Source organism: Pagrus major, chromosome 16, assembly GCF_040436345.1.
Source record: "Pagrus major chromosome 16, Pma_NU_1.0".
Lineage (NCBI taxonomy): Eukaryota > Metazoa > Chordata > Actinopteri > Spariformes > Sparidae > Pagrus > Pagrus major.
Window position 1 is genome coordinate 10,444,543 of NC_133230.1, and position 17,185 is coordinate 10,461,727.

Consider the following 17,185-nt stretch of genomic DNA (forward strand, 5'->3'; position numbering starts at 1 on the left):
TGTGAAAAAAGTAGGGAAGGACGTGAGTTAGGATACATGGAGGCTTCTGTTACTTTTGTTGAAACAAATAACTTGAAATATCAACAGTAACTGTAGCCAGAGGAGCACAATAACTGAGCCCAGTTAGAGCTGGGTACCAGTGACCAAAAAGAAAGTGGACACCATTTTCACAACACAGAGACATCGACAGAGCTACAAGAGGGAAAGCTATACAGATGATGTAAGACAGGAATGGGAGGAAAGAGGCTGTAAGTGTTAGTAGACTCATGCAAAGAGTCCAGGCAGCTGATCAAACAGTGGGAGAGGGGATCTGCCTGCCTGGTCACCACACTGGTTGGTTCTGTTCAGCCTGTCTGAGAGGTCACCTGAAGAGTGGACGGAAAGAGTGAAGAAAGAAAAAGTGTTTTTACTTTATTATTTTAATTTATTTTATAAATGGTGACAAACTGTCAGGGCTCGGTGATATATTGACATGAGATATGAGACTAGATATCATCTTATATTGAGATGTGACATAAGTGTGACACCACATGTATCAGAACAGAGAAAGGCCACTTAGATAACGTACGGAGAAAGTGCACATACGAACGTGTTACCTGGGAGATGGAGACTCCAGTCAGTTTTTCCACCGCCTGAGGGAGGCGGGTCATGATTTCCAGCACCTCTCCCGACAGCTTGGCTGCGCCCACCTCGCCGTTTCCACTGGACACCATGGTAACCTTGCTGGCTTCACACAGCGGCTTGCTGATCTCTTCGGCCATCTGGTGGAAAACAGATGTTACGAAATGTTAAAACCTTAATCAAACCTATACTCCGTAATATGCAGCAGAGATGGACAGTACTTCAATTACATGTATTTAAAAATGCGCATTTAGTTACTTTGAGTATTTTTTATTTTTCTGGACAAAAGAAATTCAGATTTTCTTGTAGAGAGTGTATTTGAATATTTGAAATACTTAAAATACATTATTCAACATGTCATTTTATTGTCATTTTAATTTGTATTTTCGTTGTGCGTTGTGTGGAACCCAGGGAGGGATTTGTAACCAAAGCACAAACCAGCCACATCCAGCAGAGATTCATAACAAAAACAACATATAAGCTGTTATGGACTGTACAGTATGTTGTTTCTCACCAGAGGCAGTTGCTCCAGCAACATGTCCACCATGGCTCCATCCTTGTACTGCTGGAAGGCCTCGGCCTTCTTCGTCATCTGCTCTGCCTCAGCGCGACCCTTGGCCTCCATTGCAAACGCCTCGGCCTCACCTTTAATCTGAAGGAGACAAGAGGACGGGCTTACTTTACTGCAAATGGCAACTCACATCTGAGATACTTTACAGTAAGCCTGACACATCACAAGAAAGCTTGTAGGCATAAAATCCCTAACATGATTTCCAATTTAAACTATTTAAATCTAAAGTAAGCTGAGATGCCATTCTGCTGCAGCGATCTGTGACTCACCCTGATGGACTCGGCTTCGGCCTCTGCCTCCATGATCAACTTAATACTGGAAGGGGAGAGAGGAAGATAAAGAGCTGTGCTGTTAGGTTGCTGCTAGACCAGAAATAAAAATTGTTTTGACTGCTGTGACACTATTGTTTTTAAAAGGATAACAAATATGGACGACATTACAACACTCACAATCACACAAGTTGGAAACAATCCACCACTGGAATCTAATTCTACAAACAGTAAAACACTAACAAGCCTAATTTTTATTTGAAACTGTGCAGAAATACTGGGTTCAAAAAGAATGAATGAATGAATAGTCATGCAAAAAAAAGGTTGATATAGAATATGAATGTCAACGTCATGAACAAATCGTCAAACAATTCGGTTCAGCCTTACAGAGATGACAATTTACTTGACTGAAACACTTTCTGCAACGCTCCACACAGGTCAGGTCAGCTGCAGACCAGCAGGGATTTATTATCTCGCTTAGCGACACATCAACAGAGAAAACAAACACCGGGGCCTTAGACTCTGGTACTGAAACTGAAAGACTACCTGCCTACTCACAACACCGCCCTGTTGTTTTGGAAGAGCAGCTACAAAACAACAAAGCATTATGACTCACCGCTGAGCCTCAGCCAGTTTCTCCAGGCGGTATCGCTCAGCGTCTGCAGGTTTCTTCACCTTGGCCTCCAGCTCCATCTCCCTGCGGGTGATCTCCTGCTCCTGCAGCATGATCTGCTGCGACCGCTCAACCACCTGGACCTGCATCTTCTCCTCCTCGATACGCTGCTTGGTCTTCGCTACCTAGCAAAGGAAGATACAGCACATATAAGATTTTACATACTAGTGCGCATGTGCAAGTCACTTTTCCAAACATTCAGTTAACTGGTCAAATAATAACATCACCCAGTTGTTATTCCCTCTTGTGTACCTGCAGCTGGTAGGCCATCTCTGACTCAGCCTTCTTAGTGTTGACCTCGATGTCATAAGCTGCCTTCTTCAGCTCATAGTCCCTCTGGGCCTTTGCCATGTCGATCTCATTTTTGTACTGAGCCGACACCTTTTCCTGCATCGCATGGGCCTCCTGCAGACAGAGAGAGAGAGAAAGGGAAATGAGCAGGGAAATTGGGATCAGTGGGAATAACTCTTGAAAATCAGATGAATAGGCCAAAAATAAAGAGAAAAGGTTACACAGAGCAAAATGAAAATAAAAAGAAAGCTTCTATCACATGCCACAGTCAATCTCAGTCTTAGTGCTTCTCTAAATAAAGAATATGATTCCCTGCTGCTGCCCGGTCCAAATGGGGTGTTTATGCTGAAGTGAAGCACTTCATATGAATAACAGTATCCTAGAGGACGGAGATGACTTGACATATCTCACCCTGATCACAGCATCTCGCTTGTTCTTGGCTTCTCCAATGCGAGCGTCTTTCTGAACCTGGGCCGTTCGAGCTTTCCCCAGTGAATGCAGATAATCCTGCATACGAGAAAGAGATAGAAAAGTTAGATGTGCGTAATTTACTCAGGCTTTATTTTTGTGCCATAATGAAGTTGCAGCCCTTTCTGTTGTCAACAGGAAAATAAAAAACAGAAAATACAGAAATAAGCGATGTGCATCTTGATGGCCTGCACAGTGATACAGTTGAAAGAAAATAGTTCCTACTCGATGCAAACTCAAGCCAGCAATGCAATTTATCTCCCAGATCATAGTACATTTTGCATCTTTCATCCTTTTCCCACATTTCTGACTATTCATGCTCCTTCAGCTGCTACTTTAAATCATTTTAAGCCAGTAATTCAATTTGGTGTCAGCTTTGAAAGCCAGCCAGCCAGCCACCACAATTTCTTCAGAAATTCCCTTCTGTAGTTCATAGATATGTGGTTACCTGGTCATCGTGAACATCTTTGAGCGTGTAGCTGACCACACTGATGCCCATGTTGACCAGGTCAGAGGAAGCCACCTTAAAAACCTGCTCGGAGAACTTCTTTCGGTCCTTGTAGATCTCCTGTAAGAGGAAGACGTTTACTGTTATGTGGCAAAATCATTACTATACAAGTTAAATATGTTTTGAGGATCAGTGTTTCATGTAGGACAGGTGTCTTTATGTGCCTTCACAGTCAGGAAAGCAATGTGACATAAAGCTAATTGAGCACAGAAATGAACAGCCATCAGATCCTTACCTCGACAGTGAGGTGGGCGATGATTGCCCGCTGGTGTCCCTCCAGTGTCTCCAGAGCGATCTGAGCGATTTCGGGCTCCGACTTGCCCATGAACATCTGGCAGGCTGCAGCCAGCATCTGTTTATTCTGACCCTGGATCTTCATCTGTAGGAAACAGCAGCTCATTTATTATTATTATTGTTAGGACCAGAGACAAACACTGACATGATCAATGGGTCCATGAAGACTTTGAAGTTACTCAATGTTACTATATTGACAGATATGATTTCCAGTGAGAAACATGCTGTCTTCACTTAGAGACTATTTTTAGGACGTCACCGATGCCTCTGCCTTTAAGTGTTGCATTACTGCCATCTACTGGACTGTCACCTGCCCCATCTATTGCAACTAGACAGATGTATTCCTGAATGTAGCTGCATGTGTGAATATGAAAATGTGTGTCAATGTGGAGGAGGCATGACGGGCCAAAAGAAGATACACAGCCTTCCAGCTCCGTCTATATTATACAGTTTAACAGTGTTTGGTCGGTGACTGATGCTTTGCCGCACACTGACCTGGGCAATCCCGGTCACAGAGATGGGCACACCGTGACGAGTGTAGACTTTGTCGCTCTTCACATTCAGAGTCAGAGTGTTTAGGGAAATCCTGTAGAGAGGCAGGGTAAGATAAAGGAAAGTGATTTCTGATTGATTAGCCGCTGCTCTGGTGGTATACATTAAAGTGTAGTCATTTCCTGTTTGTATGAATATTGAGTTGCAAGCACTGAGTGGAGGCTATTGCAGGTACAGGAGTGAGGCCGGCAACACCAGCCTGATGCCATAAGATGGACTGAACTGAGCGCAGGAGGAGCAGCATGTGCATTTGAAGATCGAAATGTGTCTTAGCCTGTGATTAAAAGGATGTTGTATTGCACCCTTCACTCTTGCTTTACTTGGCACCTTTGCCTCTTTAGAGGATCACAAAGAAAATTAAATTGTGGGATTTATTCTCTACGGTTTTTAAATGTATGTGATAACGATCTTTAGGTTAATCAGTATTATGTGTATTTCATGGCTGTCAGACTAATCTATCCTACCTCTGTATCTGCTGAATGCACGGGATGACGAACACTCTGCCTCCGGCTATCATCAGCGGAGGAGAACGACAGAAACCTGGAGGAGATGAGAGACCGAGCAGAGCCTCAGATCAGAGCGTAGACATGAATAATCTGCGTCAAAGCATTTATTGACATATGCAAGTTTCCCTGAACAAACAAAATCTTCTGTTGCCTTTTACCCTGAATGCCATTTTACAATGAAACACTAGGAATAAAGTTAAAAATCTAGTATAAGAAACAATAAGAATCATGTTTTAAATCGATCTATTTGTATTTGTATATATATTTGTATGAATAACTACAATTACACAGGCCTACTCTTGATTGATTGTATCTTTTAATAAATATTTAAAAACAGGCCATAATTTCACCTGACACCACCATAGCCTCGTTAGGACCACAGGTGTAGAACATGTTTGCTGATCCTCCTTCAGACTGAAAACCAAAGACAGCAGTAGAATAATAAATAACAGCAGTCACAGATAAAGTCAGCACCTTTCTACACTCCATTTAATAATAAAGGCAATGTTTGGAAAACGCAGTGGCATCAATGTGGGAGATTCACTTCTACTATAACGTTATACATTTACTTAATAATGCCATTTTAAGATATAAATCCTCCATAAAATATAAAACAGTTTATGCTGTAACACTGTAAGAGGAGGGAGGGGTCGTGATGGTACCAGACAGCAGCAGACAAGCAGGGATACAATCTAATTTACAGATATTGCGCAGCTAAATCTGTAATGAAAACCGTGCGAGTAACAGAAAACCCGCACATAATATCGACTTTTTATGCAAGAATAACGCTTTTTTAAAAATGTGCATAACGTTACTTTGTGCAAATAGCTAGCAGCTAGCTCTCCATCCATTAACTCAGTGAATTTGACACACATTTATGTTTACAATCGAGGATTTCTGTGGATGAAGGTGTAATATGGTCACACTTACTGGTCAGGATGTAAACGCTGTGGTTTAGGTAGAGTTGGGTGAAAATGGCGGAATAAACAGCGATCTGTCTTCGTGAAAAATAGTGTAATTGTATCCCAGTTGGTGGTTATTCCCGTTAGATACCAGCTGATGTGGCCAGTAAATACAACACGGACTGCAGCTCAGCGGTGTCTGTGGTCATCACTGGATGATGATGATGGGGACAGTGGATTTTGCGGAACTCTCGCGAGATTTGTGTCACTGTTTCTTCATTATGCATGTTGTACGAATTATTATGTGTTATGCCTTGACAAAACGTTGTGATTAAAATATGGTTAGGTTTAGGCACACAAAAAAGTGGTAAGGGTTCGGTAAAGATCATGGTTTGGGTTGATATGATAAATCTCGCGAGATCTTTTGGAGGGCTGGAGTGAGCATGCCCTATATTCAGATTGTGTAAGTCCGCCATCTTGTGGCGAAAAAGGGGAACTGCCATGAATTTGCCTCAGTTAAATAGACTGGCTTTCATCGATTTACTGTTAAATTCAAGCAGTGGTATTTTAATTTAAAGTATGAAAAATAAAAAGGGTGCAGAGATTTTCAATATAATGGAAGTAAATTTGATTTGAACTTTAAATAAAGTTATAATGCTTTCTGTACATACTTTATATATACAAGTTATAATGTACATTCCAATATTTATTTATTTCCATTAATTGTATTGACAACAGCTGACTTGTGGACAGACTGTTGGCCATTGATATTTTTAATATACTGTATATATACCTACTTCCTTTGCACATGCTACTGTACAGTTCTGTACAGTAGCATCCTTTATTCTTTAATTTATTAGTTCAGTTTTTGTTGTAATATTAAAGTATTTTTATTTTAATATTTAGTGTTTGTGTGACAGTTGTAATTATAAATCTTTGTTGTAAATAAACAAAGTTAGGGAGTAGAAGCATGTAGAAAGACAAACTCAGTGGCACGCCCTCTGTTCTTCCGGTCCTTGCCTTTGAGACGAGGAAACCCCTTTAGAGTAAATATCTAAATTTCAGCCAATCAGAACGGGGGCAGCAGCGGCAGCAACCAATCGTGAACGTGAATGTCGGTGATGGCCGCCCTCCAAAACTTTAGCCCCTCCTCCAGGAGTCCACAGTCTCCTCCGCCTGTCAGTGTGTCAGTCTGTCTGTTATCAGTCAGTAGGTCAGCACCACTGCTTTATCTTCTCCACACTTTACCTACAAGTATCTTCCATCATGAGGGAAATCGTGCACATCCAGGCCGGTCAGTGCGGAAACCAGATTGGTGCAAAGGTAAGAAGAAGTAGTGAGAACAAATGAACCACTTTTTGTTGTTAATTAGCAGTTTATTCAAGTTTTATGTCAGTTTGTGTCTTTAAACTTGTCAGAGCCCTTTTGTAGTGTGTCTTGACAGTTTCAGAACATACATACATTTAAATACAAAGATACAATCAATTTATTTTTCTTATCTTGCATATATATATATATTTGTTGTACATAATTAATCATGCATGAATCATGCAGCCCTGTATCTTCAGTCCAGCCATCTGTTTCAGTTCATCATTTACTCTGCTCATCTTCCACCAGTTTGTGACTACATCTTAAATTAGATTACTTGTCTAAAATATCAAATTTTTTTGCTTCTAAAAAAAAGGTCCATGGTGTAGTTCACTGCAATCCTTATTGAAGAAGAGAGATTATAGCTTCATTTGGGTATAAAGAGTGTATTACAGGCACCACATTCATATGTGATCAGAGCAAGCTGTCATTATCGAAAGGAAAATGTACACATTTTGTACTTATATGATACAATACTCTACAAATGTACTATTAAAAACTATGTAATAACTTTAAACCATAGTATGACTGCAACTAACTATTATTTTCATTATCAATATATCTACAGATTACTTTCATGATTAATTTAGTCTATAAAATGTCAAAAATTGTGAAAAATGCTCATCACAATTTCCCACAACCCAAAGTGACATTTTCAATTTGCTTCCTTTTTTCCTAATCCACAGTTCAAAACCCAAAGACAGACTTTTACTATTACGAATGACAAGGAAAAGCAGCAAATCGTCACATTTAAGAAACTGGAAACAGCAAAAGTTTAACGTTTTTGCTTAAAAAAATACTATTAGCTATAATTATTAAAGATGATCCAAATAGTTGTTAATTAATTTTCTTTAGATTGACTATTTGATGAATCAGTCAATTGTTGCAGCTCCAACTGAAATGAGGCAGAAAATTTAACCTAATACAGTTTCTACACTTGATGAGAAAATACTGTAAATACCATCAGATTGATACGAAGTACATGAAACAATAAATCACTGTTGAAATCTTTGTGATGTGATGTAAATACACTGGCAGCATGTTGGTGTTACACTGTGGTGGAGTGAGACAATAGAATAAAACCACTTTAACTGATACATGAGGACAGCTTGTAGGATTACTGCAGTGATTCTGTGTTTCTGGGATAAATGAACTGTAATCTTCACGCAGCCTTTTGCATATGATTACAGTAACAATCACACATTTAGAGCTGTTGGCAAAACAGTGGCTCAAGTCATTGATCCATGATAAATGAAGCTGGCCAGACCGGAGCAGACGCTCGGGGCCAGCTGCTGTCTTGGCCGCCTGGTGAGCCGGACTCTTTGTCACGGAGAAAAGAGAGAGGAAACAAACGAGAAGAGGGTGAAAAGAAAGGAGAAGTTTGCTGAGGCAGAGGAGAGGAACGCAGCAGGAGGGGCTGGAGGGGGGATAGACAACAAGTGTCTCAGTGTCTGTCTGCTCTGAAAGCACAGATGAGGTCATTTAAATAGCTGCTTTTCCAGTCGGTGTATCACATGCACACACCCCGGGCCCCCAAACCACCAGTGACCCTGAAAACCTTGTTTACTCCTGGACAGGGTCCCGAATGGGGCTGTGCAATATGACCAAACCCTCATCCTGGTTTAGGTCATTTACTATTCAGTGAATGATACATTCATGTTTGTTTGTGTTTCCTTTAGTGATGTAAAATTATCGCCCCAATATTGGGAAATTTATATTATTATTATTATTATTGTATTGGTGTCAGTATCGGCTAAAATTAAAGCCAATAAATGGACCTGATCATATGAAGCCAGATCGTTTTCATTTACTTAAAAAGTGCAGAATCGACACCCTTCGATATACGAGGTGGCAGCATGCTCCTCAAAAAATAGTTTTGGATTGTGACGATAAATATGGAGAAGAAGAAGAAAAAGTGCAACATCTCGGTGTCGTGCTAATGATGACAAACTGCTGCTCTAGACTAGAGAGCAAACAATATTAAATCATCCAAATTCCTGCTTGCGTACATGTCACGCAGAAGAACGCAAAGCAGCATCCAAATGATGAAAATATTGCTGTATAGAGTGAATAGTGACAATGGAGGCATACTGCTTTAGTAAATTAAGGTACTGACATCATAAAAATAATGGTAGGATGTTGGCAACCACAGCTGCCAGTAGTTAAACATGATTTTACAAAGCACTCGAAAGTGTTCTGTGTCCTCTATGTAAAGTAATAATAATAATAATAATAATATGATAATAATATTTATGTATACAGCACTTTTCTTGACAGCGTTACAAAGTGCTTCACAAAAGAAAATAAAACCAGACATGGCAGATAAAAGAAGAATAAAAGACATGAACATGGAGGAGATACAAACAATAAAAGTGAAAAAAAATCAAATACAAAAATGTAAAAATAATAACTTGTGTATTATGAGTGAAGCTCAGATTTATCGTCTCTCTAATTGTACATCATTTACACACCAGAAAAAGCACTTTTTAACAGAGATCGCTTTCCAGTCGAAGAACACTCAGAAAGTCTTGTGATTTGAAGAATCTGACTCTAGCAGACGTGCTCTGCGGCTCTTGGCAGGACAACAAGAGGCGTGGCAGCAACATATGGGCTGACTCAGGCTGCACTTCTCAATGGCCCTGATCAGTGAAGACAGAGTGTATTTACAGAGGACTTAGTGAGGCTGAGGTCATCCTCATTTCACAATGGATTAACTTTGCCTGAACTCACTCATTTACCCAAATCTAGCTCCAACCTCAGATTTATGTTCTTTTTCTGGATCCACTGAAATATGAGATGGGCTCAACCTCTGCTGTTAATTATCTGTTGCATATAAAGTCAGCAGTCCAGTTTGTGTGTTTGATGTTTGTGGTATCGTTAAATCCATCATGAACTTGAACGTATATTCAGCCAGAACGTGTTAGATCAGTTTTGTAAATAACGTAATTATTCAGTATTCTTATTGCTTTGAGCTTCGCCCAATAAAAATGCCATGGGTGAAGATATTTTTTTCCAAACCTGCTTGACTAACAACTTATTTCCATGTGATCACAGGGGGGTTTCAGGGACAGACAAAGATGATGAGGTGACAGTACTGAGGAATAAAGAAATCCCCCAATCTCTCTCCCCCCCCCTCTCTCTCACACACACACACACACACCATCCTCCCTCTGCTTATCTCTCCCCCTTTCACAGTCCACGGTAAAGATTAGGGTCAGCTGACTGAGCTGGTGTGACAGTCTGTTCTGGTGTCTTAACTGAATTTGGCGTTAATGTCTCAGCCTGTAGAAGCGAGGACGGCTGAATCCTCTGAGAAAGCTCTGCTCTCACCGACCCTCCAACTACAAACTGAACAAGGACTTTTCGTACTTAATAAGTTGTAGAAGGCGTGCTATGACCACAGTTTGTGTGAGATTCCCTAAACTAGCTGGAAAAATCCAAAAATATCATTACGATATTAACATGCACCATAAACACATCGCCACTCAGCATCTGAAATCAGAATAGCACTGGCTCATACATGCATGATATATCTGGATACCAGATCCAAAGATGGTGACAATTCAGGCCAATGGGAATTGCTCGCCTAGCGCATCCGCCAAAAGTTGCTAACTTCCAGGTTCACTTCCTGTCTATGTGAATTCTCCTTTGATAGATCCACAGGCCTGCTGAATATGTGCAGTACAGTTTCTCCTGCTGGCCCTGTGAGTGTCCGCTCGGCCCATAGACTTCACATTATGATGACATGGCAGCTTTTCTTGGCTCCGAGGAAAGTTTTACAAACATAAAACCTCTGTGGATCAAAAAAAGATAACAGAGTCATCATTGACCTTGTTTGCAGTTCGAGATATACAGTTAACAGTTTTACAGACGTCTGTTTTACAAGGAGACGTCTCTTTAATAGTGCTCTGTGAGGAAAATGCTTTTTTGGGCCGAAGCATGTTTGGAGTCTATGTAAGCAGTGTGAGGCAATATGGACACTTCAGTATTTGTTTTTTTAATTGGAAACCATCACACATCTCAGATTTTCTTCATATCGTGCAGTCCCGATAGTCTAAACGTAATCATCTCTTCCCTTAAAGCTACTTAAAGTAACTGAAATCACAGCTCAAATCACAAATTCTTGTCAAAGATAAGAATTTCTAATGACTCTTGATATAGAAACAAGATTAGCCCTGTTCACCCAAAAGATTTTCTGATTATTAAGAGACTGAAGTGTAAACACTGTTTCTCAAACAGCAGTTTTCAGTCTTCCATCACAAGGCAAACTGAATATATGTCGGTTTTGGATTGTTTAGTCGGACTAACAGACTGTAAAAGCTAATGTTCCCAATTTTCCAACAGTTTCACACCAAATTAATTATACCTTTATTGAAAAAATTATTTCCAGATTAATTCATAATCAAAATTGCTGTTACTAGTTGTAGCTACAGTTCAGTCATCTTTGCTTCTTTTGTGACACCATTTACCTTTTTTCATTCTGCCCCCAGTTCTTCCTCTTTTTGTTCTCAGACCTTTAAATTCTCTTTCATGGTCATTTTCCAAGAGCAGAAGAGTTGTCTCTGAGCTGTTTTTGCCTGCCTCCTTCTCATTTTAGCTGTGATCAGGATCAAAACTACAGTCCCTTCCAATTTTTACGCCTCTAGGTCGGAAAAAACAAGCTGGAGCTGTCACAGGACTCTCCATGCTTGTACTTTTAAAAACACACATGATGCAGTGTGTCTGTGTCCATGAAATGCAGCCTGTACGATTAGAGACAGTTCAGCACACGGTGACTGTTGCCTGCAGAAATCATTCCTTAACCAGATTAAAAGAAAGAAACAGTGATTTTGCAGAACATGTGGCTTTTTTTAGGTGATCTTGTGACTGTTAAAGGTAACAGCGTGTTCTCAGGGAGCACAGATGACAGAGGAGTGATTGTAAACCACGCTCCTCTTTGCCCTGAGTAAATTAGTTTGCAGTTATGGCGTTAATCAGTACACAAAGACACCTTTCTGTAAGGCAGTAAACCTTTTCGTGTCAAGGACCCCTACACTGACAAAAATAAAAACACCCACCACCATCTGATAAGAATTAGTTAATCTGTAAGATGTTTTATTACATAAACTGTGTGAAACCAATGACTGAAATAGTCATGTTATGCCATTGTGTTACTTGTCAGTGTCAAACAAATGTGCATATATTTATAAGTTAATTTATTCATTTTTAAATGCATTATCTCATCATTACAGCACTCAGCTCCTTCACTGTGTGTGTGTTTGTGTGTTTAGTTCTGGGAGGTGATCAGCGATGAGCACGGCATCGACCCAACGGGAACCTACCACGGAGACAGCGACCTGCAGCTGGACCGGATCAGTGTGTACTACAACGAGGCCACCGGTAAGCACATCCTGACATGTACTGAGGTCTGTGTTTGGTAAAATGAGGTGAGACGTCCCCCATGTGGAGAGACCGGCTCACTGCAGCAGCAGGGAATCAGACGCAGATAAAAATACAGCCAGGAAACACAGATGTTGTGCTGATAGATTTGAATTATTAAACCTACATGTACACATCACATGCTGTATGTCTTCAGCTGTTCACATGAGGAGATTCAGCATGTGGGTCACCCTGTCTCGCAGTATGGAGCCATCACAAAAACACCTCGTGGCGGCCATTTAACTTTCCGCCATAAGGCTATTGTATATTTTTGCAACAAATCTCTGGAACCAAACATGATAACACAGAAAATGTGAGGTCTGCCTTGATGTTTTGATGGTCAAGGATTACAATGATACCATACACAACATCATAAATTGTTCAAGTGAACAGTTAATGTTGAGTGACATTGTGAGAAAGAAGCTAGAGACCATCTTGTACCGAAGTGCTCAGTAGTCATTACGACAATATTACGAGTACCAAGTAAATACATAATTCAGTTATGGCAGAAAGTGAAATGGTTGCCATGGACGCCACGAGGCGTTTTACAACTGTACATCAATGTGGGAGAATTGAAGGTTATCATGCTGTAAACATTTGCTTATCTACTATATTGAATTGTACTGTGTTAGTGTTATTAAAACGTATATATAATTAAAGTTTATACAAAGTTTTATGCCCTCCAGGACATGTAGTGATATTTAGTCAAATTAACGTTTGTTCAACCGAAAGAAAATCATAGTTTTCATTGCTTTAAGGGTCATTGTAACTGATAGTAACAATAATAATAATTGTGTGATACTGTGAATATTTTCTAAGATAGTTATGCATAATTGCAGCCCTACCACCAAAAGCCCTCAATAGCTTTACACCAACTAACATGACAGTTTAAAGTATAAGAGGCCTTAATGCTGCAGATTTAATCAGCACTGAACATTTAAATGATATTAAATGATATGCCTTATGGTTGCTCAATATGACCACATTATAGTCTAATAATCTTACATCATTTCGTGTTAAGTTTAGACAGCTGCTTCCTGTAGTTGTTTAGTGTTTGACTCCATCTTGTGGCCACATGAGGTACAACATCCATACGCCTGCTGTTAGAATGCACAGTGAGCTTTTCTCTACTAAACTGAGGGACATGCTCTTTAAAACCCTGCTACATTTATCTCACAATTTTGAGATTGCTTCTTAAAGGTTTACAAATACATTAAACATTGAGCTGACATGTTGTTTTGGTCCCTGTGTGAAGGTGGGAAGTATGTGCCCAGAGCCATCCTAGTTGACCTGGAGCCAGGCACCATGGACTCAGTCCGCTCCGGACCCTTCGGACAAATCTTCAGACCTGACAACTTTGTCTTCGGTAAGAACACACTCAACTGGAGACGAGTTTGAGTCTGTAATGTGGCCTTCTTTAATAAAAGAGGTCAGAAGTCAGAGCCTGATACAAAAAAAAAAGTGGTGTAAAGTTTAACATCTTTACTTAAAAGCCTGATGCCACATGGGTTTGGTCTTCAGGAAAGAAAAGACACTTGTTTCATTTTTTTCCCTCTAGGTCAGAGTGGAGCAGGAAACAACTGGGCCAAAGGTCACTACACAGAGGGGGCAGAGCTGGTGGATTCGGTCCTGGACGTGGTGAGGAAAGAGGCCGAGAGCTGTGAGTGTCTGCAGGGTTTCCAGCTCACACACTCGCTGGGAGGAGGCACCGGCTCCGGCATGGGCACCCTGCTCATCAGCAAGATCAGGGAGGAGTACCCTGACCGCATCATGAACACCTTCAGTGTGGTGCCCTCTCCCAAGGTAACACATCAAATATCATCCAATACTAAACTGTCAGATAAAAAAATTTGTTCTTATACTATTGCATATAAGACTGTAACCTACATCTGTTTGTCTCTTTGTCTTCAGGTGTCAGACACAGTGGTTGAGCCGTACAACGCCACGCTGTCGGTCCACCAGCTGGTAGAAAACACAGATGAGACCTACTGCATCGACAACGAAGCCCTTTATGACATTTGCTTCCGCACTCTCAAACTCACAACTCCCACTTACGGCGACCTCAACCACCTGGTCTCAGCCACCATGAGCGGCGTGACCACTTGCCTGCGTTTCCCCGGCCAGCTTAACGCTGATCTGAGGAAACTGGCGGTCAACATGGTTCCCTTCCCTCGTCTCCACTTCTTCATGCCCGGCTTTGCCCCTCTGACCAGCCGGGGGAGTCAGCAGTACCGCGCCCTGACGGTGCCCGAGCTCACCCAGCAGGTGTTTGATGCTAAAAACATGATGGCAGCTTGTGACCCTCGCCACGGACGCTACCTGACGGTGGCCGCCGTGTTCCGTGGCCGCATGTCCATGAAGGAGGTGGATGAGCAGATGCTGAATGTCCAAAACAAGAACAGCAGCTACTTTGTGGAGTGGATCCCCAACAACGTCAAGACGGCCGTCTGCGACATCCCGCCGCGCGGCCTCAAGATGGCCGTCACCTTCATCGGCAACAGCACGGCCATCCAGGAGCTGTTCAAACGCATCTCTGAGCAGTTCACCGCCATGTTCCGCCGCAAGGCCTTCCTCCACTGGTACACCGGAGAGGGCATGGACGAGATGGAGTTCACCGAGGCGGAGAGCAACATGAACGACCTGGTGTCCGAGTACCAGCAGTACCAGGACGCCACGGCCGAGGAGGAGGGAGAGTTTGAGGAGGAAGTGGAGGAGGATGCCTAAAAAAAAAAGTCACGAAAAGTGATGCAACATGTGCTGAAGAGAGAAAAGAAATTGATAACCAAAAAGAAAAAAAAAAAGAGAAAAAAGAGAAAAGAAAAATAAGTGATAACGAATGAGGAACGATGGTTAGAAGCATGTGGGTCAGAAATGGTTAATGGACGGAAAGAAACGAGAAGGAAGTTTGAATGTAGGCAGAGAAGCGGGATGAGAGACTGGACAAGAACGATGTGACCAAATTCATGTGCCATGGTTTACAGTTCATTGTGACGCCATGTGGGCCGGATTTAACGAAGACGAGCCTCCCAAAATATTTCTTACCACTTCTTATAATTCACTTTCATCACATCGGATCGTCTTTTACTGTTTCCTAGAAAGTATGAAGAATTTCTGGGAAAAAATCAACAAAATAATGGTGGCGACTTTGTGCTGTAAAGTTAATCAACCTTCAGCTCAAGTTACGAGTTATTATCTAAAGTGTCATAGTGCGCAAACATTCACTCACACTCCATGCAGGCTTATCAATTTCTGCCAAATATTGATTTAAAAAAAAGAAAAAAGAATGGAGCCACAGGAAGGTTAATACTGCAATAAAATTGTGACTTTAATCTCAGTTTTTCTCTTTATCATCTCAGATAATATTTGAGTTTTTCCTCTGAATATTACCCCTCCCCCAGTTCTAATTTTTTACTTTTTTAACCTACAATGGCCCTGATATGCTGTCGTACAATACCTCTTGCACTTGAAACGCCATTTGGAAAAATTTAATTGGTGCTTTTTTTCACAGACTTAGCGGTTAGAGAAGTCCAGCTCTGGATGTTGGGATTCCCAAGTGTTAAAGCATTTAGACAAGAGTTAAGTGAAAGAGTGTCAAGTGTTAGAAACCTTATAACTGTGACGTAAGTTGTTTTTGTGTAAACCAGGCCTATAACCTTGAAAGTGAGCTGCTTCAGAAATATGAAATCATGCCATCATCAGTGTTAATTTCTTTTATCAGTGTTCACTTCTTTAAAGTTTCAGACATAAATGTGATTGTAGTTTGTAGGCGGCTCAATACTGTCACTCACCATCGCTGTCAAACACAATGAGAGAGTAACATTAACTTTTATATAAAAGATTAAACTTGTCTCAATCAGTTAATCAGGTCAATAATCTCACCATTGTTTGCTCACTCTAATTGTAAATATTAAGAGACATGTTCTGTTGCACAATATCTTTATTGATTTTTTTTAATATATACATTAAAAGTAACCTTAAAAAGAAATAATTTTATAAATTAATTAATAACAACAACAATTCAAACAGACAAAACAAAACATTGAAGGATTAGAAGTAATATAGGACAGAAAATACAGAAATATAATTTAAATAAACAAAATCACATTTATAACATCAGTAAAATTCCTCTGAGTATTGTGTGAGATCTTGTTTTCAAATTAAGATTAACAGTTATCGATTCGATACAGTAAAACCTTTTCACCGTCTCTCTCTCTCTGTTGGTTTGATGTAGATGGTTGTGGACGCAACTGTGATCAATTTTACTTGCACCTAGAAGAAAGATCTTTTAACTGTCTCTTAGTTTGGGTCATCATTTTCAGGATCAGGATCAGCCTGATCTCTTTTACTGACTTACTCCTGCAGCCAATGCAACCTGTAATATTCTGCTAAGTTTTCAATCAGAATTAAAGCTCTGTTTAGTTGAACTACTGACAAGCAGACAGACTCCAGTAAGATACATTTTACAGCCTTAATGCAGCAGCAGCAGTAGCAGGACTTTTCTCAGACGCCAGCCAACGTCATGAGGAGGATCACACACTGCAGATGCCCACAACCCACAGTAGTTCAAGGATAGCATGTCAGCTTTCGCCTGATCTATTTGGGTACCAGATCTGTTGGACTCAAAAAGGTCCATCTTTGCTGTTGTTGGATTAGAAGCGTGTATCTGCTGTAATAAATCTAAAGACAGTTACAAAACATTTTTGTGTCCGTGTCCTCCAGACTAACTCTTTACACTTGACTTTTT

The 17,185-nt window shown here is 40.7% G+C and overlaps 2 protein-coding genes across 2 annotated transcripts; one reads left to right on the plus strand and one right to left on the minus strand.

Annotated features, from left to right (window-relative positions):
* Positions 1–344: 344 nt before the first annotated feature.
* On the minus strand, positions 345–5,146 carry flot1a (flotillin 1a). Its single transcript, XM_073484243.1, has 12 exons — positions 5,104–5,146; positions 4,712–4,787; positions 4,191–4,281; positions 3,637–3,780; positions 3,342–3,461; positions 2,837–2,932; positions 2,387–2,539; positions 2,078–2,259; positions 1,462–1,507; positions 1,136–1,273; positions 597–761; positions 345–365 (listed from the first exon to the last, which is right to left on the minus strand). Exons 1-12 carry the CDS (start codon positions 5,144–5,146, stop codon positions 345–347), a joined length of 1,275 nt encoding a protein of 424 aa, XP_073340344.1.
* Positions 5,147–6,893: 1,747 nt separating this feature from the next.
* Positions 6,894–15,320, plus strand: LOC141011041 (tubulin beta chain-like). The gene is made up of 5 exons (XM_073484242.1): positions 6,894–6,978; positions 12,294–12,402; positions 13,697–13,807; positions 14,000–14,244; positions 14,353–15,320. Exons 1-5 carry the CDS (start codon positions 6,922–6,924, stop codon positions 15,163–15,165), a joined length of 1,335 nt encoding a protein of 444 aa, XP_073340343.1. The 5' UTR covers positions 6,894–6,921; the 3' UTR covers positions 15,166–15,320.
* The last annotated feature ends 1,865 nt before the right edge of the window (positions 15,321–17,185 follow it).

Excerpts from the sequence above, each read along its gene's own strand:
- flot1a (XM_073484243.1), bottom strand. The coding sequence starts at position 5,146 with ATGTTCTACACCTGTGGTCCTAACGAGGCTATGGTGGTGTCAG. Across the intron at positions 2,260-2,386 it reads AGATGGCCTACCAGCTGCAG|GTAGCGAAGACCAAGCAGCG; the intron begins GTACACAAGAGG and ends TTCCTTTGCTAG. Across the intron at positions 1,274-1,461 it reads CCGAAGCCGAGTCCATCAGG|ATTAAAGGTGAGGCCGAGGC; the intron begins GTGAGTCACAGA and ends TGTCTCCTTCAG.
- LOC141011041 (XM_073484242.1), top strand. The coding sequence starts at position 6,922 with ATGAGGGAAATCGTGCACATCCAGGCCGGTCAGTGCGGAAACCAGATT. Across the intron at positions 6,979-12,293 it reads GAAACCAGATTGGTGCAAAG|TTCTGGGAGGTGATCAGCGA; the intron begins GTAAGAAGAAGT and ends TTGTGTGTTTAG. Across the intron at positions 14,245-14,352 it reads GTGTGGTGCCCTCTCCCAAG|GTGTCAGACACAGTGGTTGA; the intron begins GTAACACATCAA and ends CTTTGTCTTCAG.